Source organism: Pterocles gutturalis, unplaced genomic scaffold, assembly GCF_000699245.1.
Source record: "Pterocles gutturalis isolate BGI_N339 unplaced genomic scaffold, ASM69924v1 scaffold10620, whole genome shotgun sequence".
In the NCBI taxonomy this organism is placed as follows: domain Eukaryota; kingdom Metazoa; phylum Chordata; class Aves; order Pterocliformes; family Pteroclidae; genus Pterocles; species Pterocles gutturalis.
Genome location: NW_010138257.1, coordinates 18,803 through 39,095, shown reverse-complemented (window position 1 = coordinate 39,095; position 20,293 = coordinate 18,803). Strand labels below are relative to the sequence as shown.

The 20,293-nt window shown below is 41.0% G+C and overlaps 1 protein-coding gene across 1 annotated transcript in view; it reads right to left on the bottom strand.

Annotated features, from left to right (window-relative positions):
- Nucleotides 1–20,293, bottom strand: part of FYN (FYN proto-oncogene, Src family tyrosine kinase) — a 53,510-nt gene that overhangs the window by 19,826 nt on the left and 13,391 nt on the right. The window contains exons 2-8 of the mRNA XM_010082921.1: nucleotides 18,635–18,892; nucleotides 17,939–18,035; nucleotides 14,356–14,454; nucleotides 13,156–13,259; nucleotides 8,397–8,546; nucleotides 4,397–4,552; nucleotides 581–760 (exon numbers count right to left, since the gene is read on the bottom strand). Of these exons, the coding sequence (XP_010081223.1) occupies nucleotides 581–760; nucleotides 4,397–4,552; nucleotides 8,397–8,546; nucleotides 13,156–13,259; nucleotides 14,356–14,454; nucleotides 17,939–18,035; nucleotides 18,635–18,881 (1,033 nt within the window). The 5' untranslated portion in view covers nucleotides 18,882–18,892. The remainder of the gene's footprint in view (nucleotides 1–580; nucleotides 761–4,396; nucleotides 4,553–8,396; nucleotides 8,547–13,155; nucleotides 13,260–14,355; nucleotides 14,455–17,938; nucleotides 18,036–18,634; nucleotides 18,893–20,293) is intronic.

Genomic DNA, 20,293 nt, shown 5'->3' with positions numbered 1-20,293 from the left:
TTATCGTTACCAGTTAAGTAGCTTAAAGAAAAAGATTTTTTAAGAGGAGGAAAGAATCATATGTGCCAGCCATGTACTAAAATGATGAATGGGGTAGACTGAAAATTAAGCTGCGATCTGGGAGTGAGGTGCGTGCGACAGAACTCAGGCTTGTTAAAGAGGAAACAGAATTCTTAGGCCGGCAAGTACACACTGAAAGAAGATGCCATCTGAACTCTCTAGTGCCAGGATAAGCTGGGATCTTGGGAAGCAGCACGTAATATCACTCAAACCTAGAAAATGCAGATCTCCACTTGTCAGGGAAGTTTAGATGCTGATGCAGTTGGAAGCACTTGGGCTGCACCAACTTCTCCCTTCCCCACCTAGTGCAAATTTTCTTTGTACATCTAGTGGATTTCAGGTTTTGGGCCTAGTTCAGAGATGAATTCATAATTCTTCTGAAGCCAGAAGTGAATTTAGCTTCCTGTTTCCTCTCTCCTTCCTTACACGCTGTTCAAGCATCACACTGCACCTCCCTCTCTACCCCCAGGGAGCATCAACAAAGAAAAAATATTATCAAGGGCAGCAGCTCTGGCTTTACCTTTGCTCATGTACTCCGTGACAATGTAGATAGGTTCTTCAGACACCACAGCATAAAGTTGGACCAGTTTGTCATGTTTTAGCTTCTTCATGATTTGGGCTTCCTCTAGGAAGGATTCTGGAGACATAGTGCCAGGCTTCAGGGTCTTGATAGCCACTTTAGTATTTCCGTTCCACGTACCTATAAGCATAGATACTTTGTTAGATTAAACATCTTCTGCTTCTTTTTCTGCCTGATGCCTAATGTAACCAAGGAATAAATTAGCAAAGGCACTTAATATAATAATTTTTTAATGTGTGGTTTCCCATGTTGCCTTATCATTATATCACTCCCACGCCTCCCTCATATTTTAGTCTTTTTCTATTATACTGAAAGATAATACTCCCATTGGCACTGGGGCTCAATCGCTGTTCTACTCAGACAATGTTTCCACTGATGTCCACAGAAACCTTCTCTGAGTAAGAAATGCTGGACTGCTGAAACCCATCTTCATGTATTCCCTTGCTAACAAGTAATTGCTACAGACAACAAGACAGCTCCAGTCACAGATTTGGATAGCAAAACTGGTTAAACCCAGAATTTTCCATTTGCAAGACATTTTAACATTTTGGTTTTGTTCTGAGTCAGAGGAAAAAAATATTCTAAGAAAAATTCCCAAGAAACAAATTCTGAATCAATTTCATTTTAGAAACACAGGCATGTTTCCAAACTGAAATGCGTCTTTCTCTTTCCACTCCTCATCCTCAGAAGCCCAACAGCTGCTGATTAAAAATGAGGTGGTTCCTGTCCACTTCACTTTGTTCTTTACTTGCAGTCAGCACTGAAATGGCTAAGTTGCATCATTTTTTCATGCAATAAACTAAAAAACTTGCCTTCTGTAACACCTGAAAGTCTGCACAAGGACCCAGAGAGAGCTGAGGAAGGCTGACTCAGGGCATCCCATGAGAGGTGGGGCTTCACTCAGGCATTTGCAAGAAGGAGGAGAAGGACTGGAAAGAAAAAAACCACCCAAAACACCTACCTATGTTAACAGGTTTTTTTGGGGCCAGGGGCTGGAGAAAGGAAAGGAAGGAAAATTACAGTGGGCAGAAATATCCCTTTCCTAGTGCCTTCTGGTTGTCCCTTGCCCAGACTTGCCAGAACCCTGCTCCAGAGCCAGGGCTGAAATGGCTTTGAATGGGACCTGTGATCTGTTGATAAGGAGCTGCTATGCGATAGGGCAGAACAATACAATTCCTTCAGGAATTAATCACATTGGGTAAAAATTGCTCCTCTGCACTCAAGCATGAGGATAGCAGAAGGCCTACAAAGTACATGAAGACTCAGACTCGAATCTAATTTCTACAAATTAAGATGTCACCTCAAGAGGTAACATGTAAAATAAGCCTGGTTCATCTTTGTTTTAAGAGCCTGTTAACAGTTACCAGGGATCAGCTGTTGCACGGGAACCAGTTAAGTCAAAATGACTTCATCATGAGCTTTTGTAACATGCTAGAGCATAAATGAGGTGGACGGGTTTTTTTGCGCAGGTGGCCAGTTCCCAGCTGCCACCTTGCCTTGCCAAGGACAGGGAAGGAGTGTCGGGGGAGCCACTGCCGGTGTTGTCCCTCACTTGCAGGGCAATCCCCGCAGCAACATGCGACAATGCTGTCTGAGGGGGGCTCGAGGCACATATTACCAAAAGCGTGCAGTGCAAGTTTGGTTTTCACTATGTCTGGATTTTCTTCTGCCAGCTCAGTGCCAGGTGCTGTCACCTCTAGTGGTGGCAGAGTAATGTCGAGTCACTATCATTACTACCCCAGTGCCCTTGAGGAGGGCTCTTGAGGTCTTAGCTTCACTCAGTCCTTCAAATCTGAGCTGAAGCAGGACTTGGCTTTAGTGCCAGTCCCGTGTAAGCTGGGAGGGATATGGTTTCACCTCCTAATTTCAAGGAGGGTGGACAAAATATTTTCTGATGGGTGAAAGGGGGCATGTTTCATCTGGAGCCGTCCGTCACAGCCACTTTGCAATGGTACCACAGATTATATGAACCAGGAACGAAACCCAAGTTTCAGGGGCACCAGGGTTTCTGTCACTGGCATTAATAAACTAGGATTTTACCTGGTGTGTTAACAGGATTAACTGTGTATTATCTGTTTGCATTGCCTTAATAAAAATCCCAGGACTCATTCTATTACCATGAAGTGTTTTCAGCAGTTCTATTTTAAAATATTTTTATGAATTTATCCAGTTAGAAAAATAAAATCAAACAAAAAGGTTAGCTTATCCTCTCAGCCTAGATTTCAGTTTAAATTGTTAAATTTTCTTGTTGTGGTTTGGTATTTTTCTCTCTACCAGAAAATTAGCAGAGACCTCCCTCTGAATTCCTCCCATATGCAGCTAGTTACTACTTAATGCATTTTGTATTAATTTTTACTGTGTTAATCTATTCCAATGTGGCAATGCTTCAGGGCTGTTAACATATTTTTACTATACATTACCTTAAGAAACATAATGTCATAATTGCAATAATTTTTATATTTCTGACAGATATTTGTTAGCGATACTTGGCACTGTATTTCTCATTACTGTTTTTTTTTTTTTTAAATTGTATTTGCTACTTTAGCTTGTTGTAACAGTTTAAGATATATGGCACACAAGGTTGACCTGAAACTCTCACGTGCATTCAATATAGAGAACAGGAAGGTGAAACTGCAGTTATGTGGGCATGCTAATATAAACCACAGGTGGTTTTCTTTGCAACAGGTCAATTGCAATTCAGTGAAATTCTATAAGTTTCTACATTTCTAGTCTACAAATTCTATACATTTCACGGACTTGCTGCCATGCTCCTTGCTGTAGTCTTGCAACAGAAAACAGCTGCAAGAGCCCAGGAGAGCCCACTGGCTATTTTTGTTGTACATACTTTTGTGTCACTGTAACAAAAAAGTAGCCAAACTGCTCCACCAAATGACTCTGATGTAAAGAAAAAGCACATAGCGATTCTTTATTTGAATTGGTAATTTTAAAAAGGCTACGCAGAATGCAATTTGGCACAAAAATTAAGCCCACCTCTCATTAAATGGCCACTGTATTGTGTTTCAATGCTACGGCTGTACTAAGATTTATGTATATTTTAAATTGACATTGTTTTATAGTCATTAAAAGAATGAGGCCCATAGAGAGGGGAGTAGTAAGTAAAGCTGGCAAGTGGGCATAAAACAATGTTAGCAGATTTGGAAAATGTCAATATTTCTGGCCTTCAAAGTGGGGATTCAACTGGGCTGGGCAAGTCTTGCCTCTATTGTCCCTGGTCTCTATATTGAGTTACAGAGTTCTGCTGCAGATACAAATTTCAAAACAGACTTAAAGAAGTGGATGCATGGAAAAGCTATCTTGACAATATCAGCTTGCTGATACTTGCCATTATTTTTAAACTGGAAGACCGGATGGAAGCATTTGCAGGGGCTGACCCCACCGATACTAAAATACACAAGAAAAGAAAAACATCTACTTACCAGATTAAGTACTGGTTAGCCATTCTGCCTCATAAGTTTAGCACCATTCCAATTTTAATCCCTAGCAATTGTGTAGTCACCCAAATAAAGCCCATGCAATTAATGAAGTCTAATGTCCTAACCTCTCATGCCAGTGTGTGCAAATGAAAGGAAGTTCCCCTGTGGATTACTATATTTAGGTCTGACTCTTTTAGGCAATACAGACTGACATTTCATACTATTCTGATCTTTTAGCTTCAAGATTTCTACTTTAAATGTTTATTTCTGCCAAGAGGGCCTTAAAAGATCCATCCAAAGCAAAATATATTCTCTGCCTTACCACGCCACACTTCAGCGAAACACCCCTGACCAAGCTTCTGCTCCAGAAATAATGAATCACGTGCAACTTCCCATGCATCTTTAGCCAATCCAACAGTTTGTGGGGTATTATTCGTAGCAATCACAGTTAAGTTAAAACACAAACCATCAGCTTTCTCTATAGGAGAGGAAATTAATAAAAAAAACACACTTATAATCCAAAATTAAGCATGCATTGAGAAAGATGGAAGGTGACTTCTCTCTCAGTGCTGCATTAAAGTTCATTTGCAAACACTGATTTTTGGATACTGAAGGTAAGGACGTTTTTGTTAGCTTGCAGAAAAAGGCTTCTTGGTATAATTAATAGATTACTATGGGAGCCTTGATTTACTATTAAAACAGTGGTAATTTGTCAAAATCAAAACCTTCCAAGGAAACATGCAATTTCGGTTTTCTCTTGCCATCAATTACAGTGAGAGTTGAAGATTGAAGTATTTCAAAGTCAAAGGCATGGTTCCAAGGTACTTTTCCGAACAGTTTGAGCTTTGCTCGTTTTTTCTTGTGGATCACAATGTCCTACATTTTCACCTTCCATCTTGTAATCCCCACACAGAGAGCTATTTTAGAATAATTATTTTGCTCCATACCCATCCATACTTCCCCAAACTGCCCATTTCCCAGTCTCTTGATCAACTGTAGGGATTCTCGTGGAATTTCCCAGACATCTTTGGTTTTGACAGACAGATCAGTAAGCCTTGGCATTCCTTTATGACAGGGGACTACTAAGCGGCAGCAAAGACCTGCAGCTCTCTCTGATGGAGCCAGAAGTCAAGCCAACAGCAAAGGAGAGGAAAGAAAAAAAAGTGTGACATGAAACAAAACCAGTAAGCATAAAAACAATGCTACTCACAACAGCTGTTAGTTGCATACCACAAAGCATCCTGGAAGATTAGAAATTGAACACTGAAACATATTCATTTGAGACAGAACAGGAAATATTCTAGTCTTTGCTTCCACAGCCTGAAATGGAAGGTGACCCCCAATGGTTTCCATTGTGGACTCAGGATTTTCCTTCTCACACAATGCTGTGTTAAGATAACTTCACGAGTAACTGGTATACTATCGTGCAGTATAACTTTAAAAAAATCACCTGTAAATCACAAATGGGATTGTTTCTGAACTGAGTAAAAGAAACACAGAGAAGATTCACTTTTTCTGAAAATCACAGCAATGAAAATTTGACTGACTTTTTTGAAAATTTTTTTCTAGGTATCTTGGAAAAAGGTATTTTCTATATTCTACTCTGTGAAAAGGTGTTTTTCTAGGTGTCCTGTAAAAGACTTTTTGTGCCATTCTTTATAGAGCAAACCTTTATTAGTGTATGCAGGCAGTTGTACATTGTTTGGGGCAGATTTATTATACTTGTCTCTTGCAAAGCTTCACAGAAGACTGAACTGTGACAAAAATCACAAGATATTTTGTCAGGAGTAAAAATAACTACATATATATATGTATACACATATATTGTTGTATAGTATACTAGTCTGCACAGAGTAGACTCCAATATAAAGCTTGCACAGTGACTTGTGTCTTAAAACATCTGCAGCAGAGCAGAACAAGGCAGGGAACTGCAATTGTATTTCAGACTCAAATCCAATCTTTATTTTCCTGTGCAAGTTTTCCTTCTGGGCAGGCGAACAGTTTGTTTCAGCATCACAGGGTAGGCACCAAAGCTCCTTGCAACACCAAGCTCTACCTCCTCAGCACAAATGTTGTGGGATAGTGGGGAAGTCCCTACAGCCACCCTGATATGTTGTGTCTCCCTGTAGGAAGACAACAAAGACCACAAAACAGGGAAGATTAGTTGACCAGCTGGCATGTCTTAGTTCAAGATAATTCCAATGGGAACATTAGGAGACGGAGTACTCAAAATATGGATAGTATCTGGAAAGCTTCCTTAGGAGTTTGGACAGCTGTAGCAAGAAACATGAGGTTTTTAAGACCTCCTTGTTTTCTTCAATTGGAAAAAAAAAAGCTTGGCATGCTGGTGCTCCAGCTAAGCCTAGACTGCACGCACAAGAGTTTACACTTGACATGGTGGCTGCTAAGGATGGGGTGAGTGGCGCTTCAACCTCAGACATGCGGTGATTGGACTTTAGTCTGACATCAGGACACCCTGGGGATCTCAGTATTTTTCATCTGTAAATCTCATCTGTGAAAGTCCAGACACTGCAGTCAATTTTATTATCCAGGTAAGAGGAGGCTGGGATAAAAGGGAAGTCGGGGTAATCAGGGTGCCTGGCAGTGCAATGGGAGCACAGTGCACAAAGGTACACATTGTACTGCCAGTTCCTGACCCAGGACTGCTTACATGAGACCAGACTGCACACTATCTACCTGGATAGCCTGGTTTCCAGCTGCCTGGACAGGAGGGGTCCTCTAGCCTGGACAGCTATGGGATGAAGGCTGACGGGACAGCTGCAGAGTGTACCTGTCCTGCTGTATAGGCACCCACCTATGGTCTCAGCAGTGGGTCTTCAGGAACTAGACTGATCTTTACAGAGTGATTTGGGCATCTTTGAGCTCTCCCTAGAAGTAAATCTAAGCACTCACAAGGTGTTGTGCTAATCTACCTCCCACAATCAAGAGTGTGGAGCAGGCTGTTAGAGGCACCCTTTATGTTTTGAGTCAGTGGGGGCTGGCATAGAATGAGGGCTCCTGTGTTTACCTGGGTCTGGAGACCACAGGTGAAACCTCTGGAGTGTGGGTCTGTACCATGCCCTCCTGAGCTACCCTCCCTGGATCCTACTGATTATCCATCCGTGTTGCACAAAAATGGCTACTTCCAGATCTATTTGTTTCTGCATCAGTGCATAGAAAACACATGACCCAAATAATCTGACCATAGAAACCTAAAAGTTGACATATACCAGTTGGTACAGTAGGGCTGAAAATTATCTTCCTTAGATGGGAGTTTTTTTACATTATTTAGCTTAGTTTAATATAGAGTCACCAGAAACAACTAGAAATTCTCCCAGGCAGCATACACCCATCAGAAATCGGCGGAGAAGACAGCCAGATGTCTAGTACGAATAGCATAAGAATACAGCAGAAAGAATACAAAGAATACAGAAAAAACACCCCATGGAGAAGCTGATGTCCCAAGTAAAAACCATGAAAAGTTTTTGAGCAGTGAGCATGTGGGGCCATCTGTTAATATTATGAAAAGCTAAAGTAAGGAAAAATATAAAGCAAAATAATTTAAAATACAAACTTTTGCTTTAAAAATAACCATGTTGAGAAGCATGGCAATTCTCTACAAATGAACCAGTGACCCATGGAGAAGTCTGGGGGGCTTTAAAATTGTATCTATGGTATACCAATCCCCACTGACAGCAGAATGCACTTTTGCATGCCATGTTTTAATCACAGGAATTAAAAAAAAAAAAAAAAAGAGCCTGGTGGGTGGACACCAACACTGTTCATAAAGAAACACCCACCTTGCCATATTTATTTTTAAAATTAGACCAATTATAATTTAAATGTTAATACTTTGCACACTGAACACAAAACCAGTGGGAACATTGTCAGTCAGGTAACATATTCAAACCTTTTGGTCATTGCTTTAGGTGACTGAATTCCACAATACAATTCCCTGTTTGCTTTATTAGCAAGATTGTGCTGCAAAATGGTACGTATTAGCACTCATTTATACACAGGGAATTTGGGCCTTGAGATGTGCAAAGTCAAATTCAGTAATTCTGTTTGTTTGGAAGAGGGTGAGCAGGCAAAACCTTTACCTCAGTAGAGCGCTAGCTTTTAAAAGCTCTGCCACTGTGCACTGTGAACGGCAATCAAGGCCATTTATAACTGTAATGGGAAAGGGATAATGGAAGATGCATTACAACAAGCAAGAGACATAGCTCAAACTACTCTTTAGGGCCTCTTACACACACGTCAGCTCAGCAGCAAACACTTGTTTTAAAACACGTAAGAGTGCCATGTATTATCTGAAAAATTACCTGAATAATGCTGAACCAGCTGCTGAAGAGTTTCAAATTGTGCCCGAGTTGTGATATAATATCCACCATTGTCAAGTTTACGAATCTTATAATGTTTGACATGATCTCCTTTCATATCATCCCAGTCACGAATAGACAGGGAATAGGCACCTGTTCCAAGGAAAGGCAAAATAAAATAATGTAAGTAGCTTTTAGACAGAAAGATTTTGGTTTGCTGGTCAGTTGTTATAAAGTGAAAGAGACATTGCTTCCAAAAAATGCTTACTGTACCTTGAAAAAGAACAAGGGAATCTAACACAATGAATTAAATATCACAGAAATCTTATGATGTTCACAGCATGCACCTTTCACACTTTTCTAGAAAGAAATCAGGACTTCTGTGTAAATGAAAAATCACATTTTAACATTTACTGCTTCAGGTTGTTAAATTGACTTTTCCTATTCTAAGTGTCAGGTTGCACTCCAAATTCTACACTTTAGGTAAATGCTAGTGAGTGGTAAATACCAAGATTTTAATAGGAAGCACTAGAGATAATGACGATATATGAGTAGTGTTGTTACTCAGAGGGATCCCAAACTTCTTTAGAAACATTATATAACCAAATCAGCATGCTTTGCACATCACAGTCTCTGGAAGGTGGTACTACACCAAGACTGCATACTGAGAGATTTGCAAGAACTGTATGTTTCACTCTCAAAATCCATGCTGGAGCTTTAGAACTTACTGGTGGGATTCAGATGCCCAAACACAGGGGTTAAGTGCCATGTGAGATGCCCCAGGGCATCCTGCTTGGCAGTTTTCCCATAGGCTGTCATGTTTGTCTGATCCCCGTGGACGCCCTGCAGGCATGGATGCTCATGGTCAGGTAAAGGAACCTCAGCTGAGGGACTGGATTTAGTTTTAGGTGTAGTGGTGGCTTGATTTAGATGGCCACACATAAGCTTCTGGTGCTACGAGGGTAGCTGAACGCCAGCCTAGTTTCCACAAGTAGTGTTATGGCACTGTAGATATTGATGGCGTAACACAGGTTTCAGCACTAGGTGTCTGCAGTCGTGGACGGCTGAACTGAACACCAGCTTCCCGCTGACTGTAAAGGGAGCTTGGCCAACTACATGGGGACCTGCACATTCAGGAATCTTCATCTGAAGCACAGTCCTCTTCTACATACAGTGACGCCTACACACTGGTTCCCTACAGTGTAAAAAGCAAGGCCACATTTTACAGAATAATGCAGTTTCTGAGCAAAAGCATGGCCATTTCAAAGGCAGTGGGGAAGACAAGACTTCACTTATGGCTCAGATGAATACTGTGTTTATTCAAAGGTAATTCAGACATTAGAAGGAAAAAAAAATGTAAGTAACTGACAGCTGCACAGATGTCAGGAAGGTCCTCCTTCTGGAGCCTGGGCTGCTTTCACTGGTAACAACATCAGCCAAAGGCATGAAAGGAAAATCAGCTGTAGACAATTTTAGAACACATGAAAGGTGGAGTGATTTCCTACAGGTCTGAGAGCAAACAGAACCGACTGCTACTTATCCCAAGTCAGGGTACTTTTCAACACACCCAGCAGGTTCACATCCTCCAGAACCACCTCTGGCTAAGTGAAATAGCTTAAAGAACCCCCCACAGCTAGGAGGTTGAGATTCCTGTCTTTTCTGGAATGTCTCCCCGACATGAAGTTTCCCCGATCATGTTAACCTGCAACAGGTCACACTGGCGGGTGGCTCACTGCTGAGGGAGCTGCAGTGAACAAAACGCCTCCACCCTGACTCCAAGGACCTCCCAAATTCCCTCTTGTTTGTCCTCTAAATAGCAGGAAAAGAGCCACACTTACACAGATGATTCTGGTTTATGTGAATGGGAGACACCCTGAGAGGAGCGTCAGGGTCTTTATTTCTAAGTGTAGGAAAATACAGTTTGTTTAGGATATTTTTTCTGAGGGGGTTCTCCCACTGAGTAAGGACATCTCTCTCAGCAAGGAATTCAAGGCTTGTTGGGGATTTGAAAGCACATCTTGCGCATGCTTTGTACCACCACTCTGGGCTGTACACTCTCAGCCTACTTTCCAGACAGTGTTCTCCACCTCCGCATTTTTGAGTTTTGATTCACTGGCAGCAGCTGTATTTTCTTTAGACACGCTCCCTGCCTATCTGGTCACTATTTTAGAGGCTTTAGGAAAATGTAAACAATCTGTGGCTCCAGGTCTGCAAGCAGAGCTGCGTGGGTGGCCCTCTGTGGACCCCCGCTGACCTCAGATCAAGTTGCAGGACTGGAGCTTTAGTTCAAATCTGGACAAAAACAAGAACAAAGATGGATTTCATTATTCTTTTATTTAGGCTGTTGGTTATTTATCCTATTCATTATTATCTGATGATAAATTCAAATATAAGATATATACATAATAAAAATTTGGATAGAAATACGACATTACAATATATCATACTAATGAATTTTTTTTTTAAAAAAAAACAAACCTAAAACCAGACAGCCTTGGAAGGTGGAGATTAAAACCAGGTGGAGGATTGTACAGACAAGACCTGATGAAGTACCTCGGTAGTCAGGCACTGAAAAAATGAAAAGCCAGCTCCATATGATTTATTTTGGAAGTAAGAGAAGACAACCATGATCAAGGGAGGTTAAATTCATGCTGAAGTCATCCATGATGATACTTTTAACATAATCCTGATTAATTTCATTATTGTTATTATTTAAAGCAGAAGGGACAATTCTAGGTCACAAAACAATTCCTCCCTCAAGCCCAAGATGACTAGCTGGTGTAAGGCATTTTGAGAAGACTTATGGGAGAATGTACCATTCAAGCCCTCCCAGATGACTTTTTTCTCTCTTGTGAACAAAAAGCTCCCTCCGTTTTCTTCTAACAACATACTGAAACACCAAAAAGATGAGAAGAGAAACAGGCATTTTTGACAAAAACCATGCATCTTTGGTTTTTTCCAGTGGCTTTGATGCAAACTTAGCCTGAAGATACAGAAAGCCTTAAGTTCAAATGCAGAGAAATTAAGCTTGCTGTTATAAGTCCATCCATGATGGATTACTCCATTTCCCCAATGCTTTTGTGTCTCACAAGAAGCTCTAGAAAAAAGCCCTGACTTAGCTAAGTAAACAGCCCTGCAAAACATATCCCTTATCACTGTATTAAAAAAATGGTCAAAACAAACTAAACTGACAATGTGGTTTAGAGAAACCACATTAATTGTTTTTAGGATCCATGGATGCCTCTATGAGTGAGTTTTTAAACTCAGCACAGAGTGGAATGAAGCCTTGCTCCATGCACACATCACAACAACTGTTAGTGAAAATGAACAGGTGGAGGCTATTTCGAGAAAAAGAGCAAGTTAGAGCCTGTCTTGCTGCTGGTAAGAATGCCTCACTGCTACATGAGGTATGGTGAAGTTGTTGGGGTGACAAGATAGGAAATTAGCTGTCTGAAACAACAGCATGTCTATTCAGATTTTGCATCTGAAACAGTCTTCAGAGTTATGGGCAGCGAAGGGAGAATCCAGTGACTGCAGGAGTCAAAAATGTAAAACTTATAATTTTAGATGACAGAATGCAGCATCTGAAGATATGTCAGGTAGAGAGGAGTGGGAAGCAGTGTTTCAGTTCTTTAAGCCCCTTTACCAGTCATGATTCCAACCACTTTGCCTGCTAACTCTGACAGAGTGCGCTCTGACCAAAGCACTGGCAAGCCTGGACTTTAATTACAGTAACCATCATTAGACTTCAGAACTTACATGGAATTAATTCTACTGACTTATGCTTCCCGCAGCTATTGTTTTGAATTGCTGGTTAATTGAGAAATGGATAGGTTTGTTTTCGCTTAGTTGCAGGTTTCTCCTCAATAGTTGTATGAGTTAAAGAGATCTTTTCATACATGTGAAGCTTTGAAGAAGATGTTGACAGGCCTCATGAACAAAACTTAAAAGCAAAGATAGCACACACCAAGAAAACTGGAACTCCTCCAATATTTTTAGAAGGAAGGAGGAGAATACATCCTTCCACTTGACTTAATCAGAATGGATACAGTTGAATACTTTACGAATATATTAATTATAAATATTTTCAAGTCTCTTCACTGTTAATTATGAATTTAAAACTGCTACATCTTTTTTTTTTTTTTTCCTTTCCTCAGAGATCCAGCATTTCAAGGGGAAAGGCCAAAAAAATCCCCTAATCATCCCAAAATAATAACCAGTACCTTCATCCCCCCCAAATCTTATCCAGGCAACAAGGTTCAAATATTCTGCTTGTTCAGAGTAAGCAGTAATTTTCACCAAACTAGACTGGAGATTCCCAGCATCTGTTCACAGTAAGCTAGCTGCCTGTGCCTGGAGCCGAATATGGACACCAGGAGGTCTGCCTCCTGTAGCCCCACAGTTGCTGTTCTGAGGGGCCACTCTCCACCCAACTCCTTTGCAATAGTAGTATCCTCAACACATGCACTGAGACAGTGCGATGTTCAGAGTGTGACAGCAGAGCAGAGCACCCTGCCTGTGCATGACTTGCACTGCAGATACCATGGGCTGAGCATGGCATGGGCTACATTTGGGTTGTTGTCTGCTTTGAACACTCATTCTAAGACCTGGAATGGCCAGACATCTAGTTCCCTAGCACACATATATGCAAGATGACACTTACCTCCACCTTCATACCATTGAAAACAGTATTTTACAAACTTGACACAATTTTTCTCAAATATCTTCTCATTTGTAATCAGAACAGCTTTGGCCAGCCTACCTTTGGTAGTTTCACTTTCCCGGATCAGGAAGGTACCTCTGGGGTTTCCAAATGACAACAGCTGCCTCTCAGCATCTTTTCGGCCAAGTTTGCCAAAGTACCACCTTAGGGAAACATCAGAAATAGTAAGACAAATGCTACATAGGATTACTAAGTAGCATCATGGAGCTCAGACATGGAGAATGATTTGTGGAAACTATGGTTACTCAAGTATATTCAACCATTTTTGTCATAGTGTGCTTTTATGGTGGTGGGAAGCTAATCTGACAAACTGTGTAGTAGATGTTGTATACATTGTGCCGTAGTACTTTGCATTAAGCCTATAATCAGCAGATGCTGAGAATGCTTGTTTGGTGTCTTGTCACAAAGGCCAGACTTTGATAAGCACAGAGTAAGACTTGGTGGGGGGAAGGAATGGACAAGGAAAAGGGCAGAAAAATTCACTGCTGTCAAAGAGCAGTATTTTTACAGATGTTGCTATAAACTACATATTTGACTTACACAGTGATGCATCAGTATTCAATATTTTTGTTGCAGTACAGCTATAAAACCTCAGCAGAAGGATCAGAGGCAGCCACTTTACTGCAGTTGTATAAGGCTTTCAGAGTTTTGGGCCCTTTTACTTCCTACAGCATTTTTTTTTTGGTTTCACAATCAGCCAAGTACAACTTGAAGTACAGACTATAGTAGTACCTGGTCAGCTATATAAGCTCCTCCAGTGTATATTTTATACTGGAAAACATATGGATACACATAGCACTCAGTTTTTTGCACAGATATGTCCTCATTATGCTGCCTGCTATATGTGTTGCAGGCATCCTACCTATGGGTAGGTATTTGTTGATACAACGTGCCATTTTTAATAGACAGTTTGCACACTAATTGACTATAAGTATTTTTACAAGTTGCTTCAGGAAAAGCAAGGGCACCTTTCGCTTAAAGCCTGAAATTAGTCAACAGTAAAATAAAGTAAGCAGAACTATGTTCCTTTAGGTTTCCTTCCTTTGTTTTGACACTGAAAAAGCACAGAGCTTATGCTTCTTTTGTTGCTAATTACCTATTTATTTATCAGTGCAGTTAAGAACTGAAATGAAAATAATGTAAGTAATTTGAAAAATTGCTACAATTAATCAAAACCAACTCCTCAAACCTCCTTCAAATACAGCCCTAATGGGTTTTTACAATGAAAATAAAACATACTCCTCTGCTTGGATGGAATCGACTGGAGCCACATAATTACTGGGAATGTAACCAGTTTCGCCTGTTGTCAGGGACCGGGCCTCCCACCAGTCTCCTTCCCTGCAGAAACAGAGGTAAGGAGAAGTGAGAGCAAGACACAGCTGTAAAGACAACGATCTGACTTTGCTAACAGCACCCGCAGCTGCATGGCATGAGAATCCACAGCAACTCACCATTTTATCACCAGTGTGCTTCTGAGAGAGCTGTTTGCATCTAAACCCAAATAATATACGTATTTCTTTACACCTATTATTCTTTCAGCAGCGATTAGTAATGCTTCAAAACTTAGCAATAATACTTCAAAACATAGTACTATGACATAAACAGGCACAACAACCCAGTGAAATCAGGTTTGGTGAGGGCTGGATTTGGACTAGAATATTGAAAACTGTCTTCCTAGCAATTATTCTAATACAGACCCTTGAGAGAGCTTACAGGAAAACTGCTAAACTGAACACTGTTACATCCAATGCTAATTTTAAACTTCTATGGGGATAATTAATCTGAAACCCTAATGCATCGAGAAGCCACCTATCAACATGGAGTTGACAGTTTTAGATAGCCCTTAAGGATCACACTTCATTGTCTACATTCCCTCTCTTGGTCACCTAGAGGAGGTATCTGAAGTAGCAAAGGACTTACCTGCATTTTCACATACTTGCACAAACCATTATTCTACAACATTTAAATATGAAGAGGTCCATGCAGGACCATCTTCAGTGTTCCACAGGCTTAACATCAATTTTTGTCATACACTGGTGCACACAGTGGGATATGTTTCTGCCCTTCAGATAAGAGAAGTGTATTTCTCAGTGGTTTACAGGATGCAACTGTTTGGGATTTAGCATTTCGTATTTCATTCTTGGCACCAGAAGATTCACTGATGTTTAACTCCTATCGCTACTAATAAGCATTCTCTTTTCTATTTCTGGACTGCTTAGAAACTCATTCTCAGTTCCCCTCTCTGTAAAACAGAGATTTGTTCAGTAAATACTATTTTCAAATGTGGCCAGAGAATCCAGCCTCTTTTGTAAGCAAGCTGTTACAGAAAACACACTGTCTAAGCTATTACTGGCAGGAAAGGTTGTGTCAACGTGAGCTCTTACTTTAAATTTTCAACTCCACTTTCTTTAACAGTTTGAAGGAGTACTAACTCTATGGCAAACAACTAGAAACCAGCTGTGATTAGTCAAAAAGGAGACGTTTCCAATTCTACAGTTCAAAAAAGTGAAGAAGTAGCTTTTCTAGAGGCTGGCAGCTGACACTATTTTAATACACCTTGTGTGCTTTAGTATGTCAGGCAAACAGCCCTATCTGTTTACATCCCTAACTTTACCAGCTGAAGTGCTAACCCTTCCCCCATATGTTGCTGCAGAACATTTCTGAGAGATTATGCCATACTGTCATTGATAAATTGTACCATTACATTTCTTCTCCTTACTGAACAGAGAGTCCACTAGATGGAGGTATTTTATCATATCTAATCTAGGGAGGGAAAAAGCAGTCCAGTAGATGATCACATCAGGAACAACCCCCTCTGTTTTGACAGAAAAGCTTAAATCTCTCAAAGCACTGCCAGAAAGGAGGAGGAATGCAGACTTTTTTCACAGCTCTTAATTTTAGACGCCCGACTGAGGTAGGAGGAGGCTAGCCAGGGTGTGTAGCAGGAGTGGCAGTGGGGATGCTGGGGATGGCTGGGTGCTTCTGAGCCCGAAGCCAGGCTCTGCTCTGAATCACCCTGCTTTTCCCCATACTGCACTGCTCTTGGTATCATTTCTGACTTTAAATTGCACGGATAACCCTCTATACGCCATTTCAGGTATTGCTGTCCTGAACTTTGAATCCAAAGCACAAATCAAATTTCATTTGTTGAGAGTTTAAAAAAATATCCAAACCCCTCCAAAAATTCCACACAAATTACTTTTGTTCATGTATATGCTTTCTGGTTGCAAGCAGCATTGTCAGACTCTTAAAAAAATGGGTTTATTTCATATTATTTCTGATATAAATGAAGAGAGGATGTGTTCCCACAGAAAAGCTGTTTACTGGAGATTCCCAACCTGGCTGTCAGTACTCCAGGAGTGTGGTTAGGTCCATGCTTATAAGCAGACAGAGCTGACTATGATGGGAACTGAGCTTCTATAATCCTACAAGAAAATCAGCAGATGCTTGGTTTTTTTCTCTTAGAAAATCTTCCTCCAGGCAGTAATTACCTGCCTGTACTGCAACTGCTCACACATGGGGGAATCTCTCTCTCCCACCAACTCCAAGTATGATTGCTCTGCAAGTCCCAGGGAGTACCCCTTGACTTCATCAACTCTCACATGTAAGGAATTTATAATGCATGGAATTTCTTTTTGTTTCTTTTTGTTATTGTATAGTTTGCGCAAGCTTGGGAAAGCAGCTGGCAATGTGGACAAAAATGGATGACAGGTTAAAGAAGGGGTTTTTTCCAAGTGCTAATTTAGAAGTAGAGAGGTTTTAAAACTGCTGCTCCCTCTACAAGTTGTAACTGAAATTTCTGTGCTTTCATCTACATCAAAGCTCTTCAGCTTCATGGCTTCATGAAATATTCCACAGAATTACCTGATTTTTTTTTTTTTTTTTTTTTTTTTTTTTTTTACTTTAATGCACATTGAGCTAACTCCAACCCTGGAGTTGTTCTGTTAAAATTAACTGGAGTTGCACCAGAGATGAATTTACCTCACTATCACACAGTGTAAGAAGAAAAAAAAAGAAGAGAGCAATATCATAAAGTCTCTAGAAAGCTACATACTTGGTTGTTAACCCGTTTTTACCTCTACATGAAAGCAATAACGAACATAACACAGAGCCTTCAACTTTATGTTCTTAGCCAAGAATTACAAGATGTTCAGATATAGGTCAGTAGCACAGTAAGTTTTAGATGTTATTTTTAAATTACTAAGGGATTTATTTCTATGAGCAGTTAATAAAATTAATTTTAAGTTGATGATTTCCAGGATGGAAGTGTGTTTTTCATGCCAAATGCAATTGTACAATGGTACATTGTACAATAATATTCTCACTTAACAGAACTTCCTAGCATGTTCTGACTGTGTCACCTACTTTTAAAAGGAAAAAAAAAATGCTTTTAAACTTATGTTGGCACGCAAGCCTGGGTAATGTCTCTTTTGTGAATCAGTTTTTAGCTTGCTTCTGTGTAGAGGTACTTGCAGCAGATTGCAAAAGGTGTTAGTACATGCCTTGCAGAACTGTGACTACTGGCAAGTACAGAGCTGGTGCTCTCAGTTCTGAATGTGAATTTTCTGTGAAATGCAGTGAATCACGCAATCTAACACTTACTTTTGAAGTAAAGCTGCATGTGGTTGAAGGGGTTTTATTTTCCAATAATAAAGGACTTTATAAAAGTGCATAAAATGCAGACAAGTAAGTAAGCATAGAGTAAACTGCTACATATCTTGAATATCCAACATTAGATCTTACTAATAAAATAAGCAAACATAATTGTCACCATTATAAGTTTACAAATAGTAAAAAACATATTCCCAAGCCTAAAACTTACGAGCTGTTAAGTATTTGAAATTTTTCTCCTTTGTGAAAACTTAAGTCATCTTCTGTTCTTGCTTCATAGTCATAAAGTGCCACAAAGAGAGTTACACCTAAAGAAGAAGATAGGTGAGTTACACTCCATCACGAAAAACAGGAGGGAAGGAAGCCTCAAGAGATCAGGTGGCTGAGCCAAATGTACACTACTCTGGTTGCTGAGGAGCAAAATAAACTGAAGCCTCCTACTTTTTGGTCAACAACTATAATCCCCGTGCTTTTACGCAGTCAGTGAGCACACCACCTCCTTCACTTTGTGCAGTCATCAGTCCTCTTGTTTTGGTACCCACACACAGTGGAGGATCCCAAGTGGGCAAAGGGGGTTTGAAGAGAGGGTTTAGACACGGCCATGCCAAATATTTCCTGTTAACTACTTGAGGTGGCTCAGACCACATTTTCCATTCCCTGGTGGAGGGATGAGGCAGTCAGTCAGTCGAATTGGGCATGTATACATAATTTCTCAACCCTCAAGTGAACTGGCACCTACAATTTAGCAAAGGGAGGGCTGAAGACCCAGCTCCACCCCTACTTCAATTCGTTGCATGATTTTGTGAAATAACTCTTCCAAAAGTGGCATGTTGAGACAGCCATGCTCTTGCTCTAACTATGTGAATGATGCTTACTAAGAGCACTGAAATAATTCTTGGAAACTCACCTGTTCCTCCTCTTGTACGCAGCGTCCCTGTATGAGAGGAGGAATTGACTCCACCAAATACAGTCAGTCCTTGGCCTCCTGTGGCATGGAAGTTGTTGTAGTTTGGGATTGAAGTCACACCAAAGCTAGGATAGTGCTGCGGAGTGGGATCTGTTCCATAGCGGTAGCCTGAGCTTTGAGTTAAACTGCCATCCCTCTCATCAGTCAGTTTTGTTGCTTCTTTATCCTTACATTGCACACAGCCCATTATCTAAAATCCTAGAAGAGGAAGGAAAGGACAGGTATTCATACATTGATGCTCACCAGATCTCCCTCAAACCCACATATGAGAGAAGCATAGAATGGTCTGGGTTGGAAGGGACCTTACAGATCACCTAGTTCCATCCCCCCTGCCATGGGCTGGGATACCGTATGATGAGGATTAAATTAAGCTCATACTCCTTAAGTGCTTTGAAAAAAACCCACAGTGGTTTGAATACAAACAGCAACAGGTTAGGAAAAGCTCACACAAAATCTTCCTTGCAGTGGTTTCGCATCGGGGCCTGGGGAAGGAGGTCCTGCCTGCCCTTGCCGTGGCGGCAGCCCCCTGCCCAGCCCTGCTGGGCAATTGCTTGCATGGAGGCGGTAAGAGCTTCCCCTCTTGCTCACCCTCTGCCATGGGAGCACAACTGGCAGGCAAAGGCCACAACCAAAACGTGCAGCTGGAGGTGTCCAAGTCTCCCCTCAAAACACAGAGCGAGGCGCTTAGCTCACGGTTCATGTCTGACCTTGCCAACTACACAAGAGCTGACTTCACCTAAAGGCACTACAACTCCTTCCATTGCTGGAGCTCTGCGTGACAGCAGAAGAGCACATACAATGAGCTGATAGTTATTACAGCACAGGAAAGTAGGAGGGAGCTCATCAGACGGCACAACAAAAACAGAAGGAAGTGCCCTTTTATGCAGTACCGAACTGAAGTGTGAAACCTGCCAGTTGTGGGTGGTGGGGTAGCCAAAGGTATATGCACGAGTTAAGAAACCAGAGAAAGTCACAGAGGAATTAACATGTCAAATGCAGAGTGTCTCCAAGTCTGGATCCTGGATAGGAGGAAACGGAGAGGGTATGGCTTGGAAAAGGTTGCCCTAAGTTTTTAATTCTTGTAACCTCTTGTTTAGCACCCTCCTTGGGCCCTACCAGGGCCTGGGTTAATCTCTCTCAATTTTAGGTGCCAACCCCTCTCTAGGTGGAGGGTGTCAGAGGGTACTGGGCCACATCTTAGAAGCAGCCCTCCAAGGTTAGTCCTGCTACCTAGTATTGTTTTTCATCTGTCAGCTCTAACATCTTACAATCCATGTGCTGGTGTTACCAAACTCTTTCTTGCAGACTCGAGCTGAATCTAGACACAAACCCCTGGTTTCTGAAGCAGGGCATGATGAATCTAGAGAATCAGATACTCGTCTGGATGCACCCTTGATCTGAACCGGTACGGTGACTCTCACACGTAACCTGGCACACAAACAACATACTCTAAACACTGTGACTACAAGAAGAGCAGTGACAACAGAAAAATATTTGAAAAAATTAGAATTACTGGGCATACTTTGCCCAGAACATACAAATAGACAGGGAGGAAATGCATAAAACATGAAAAAAAAAGCATAATGAAGAACTTTTTTT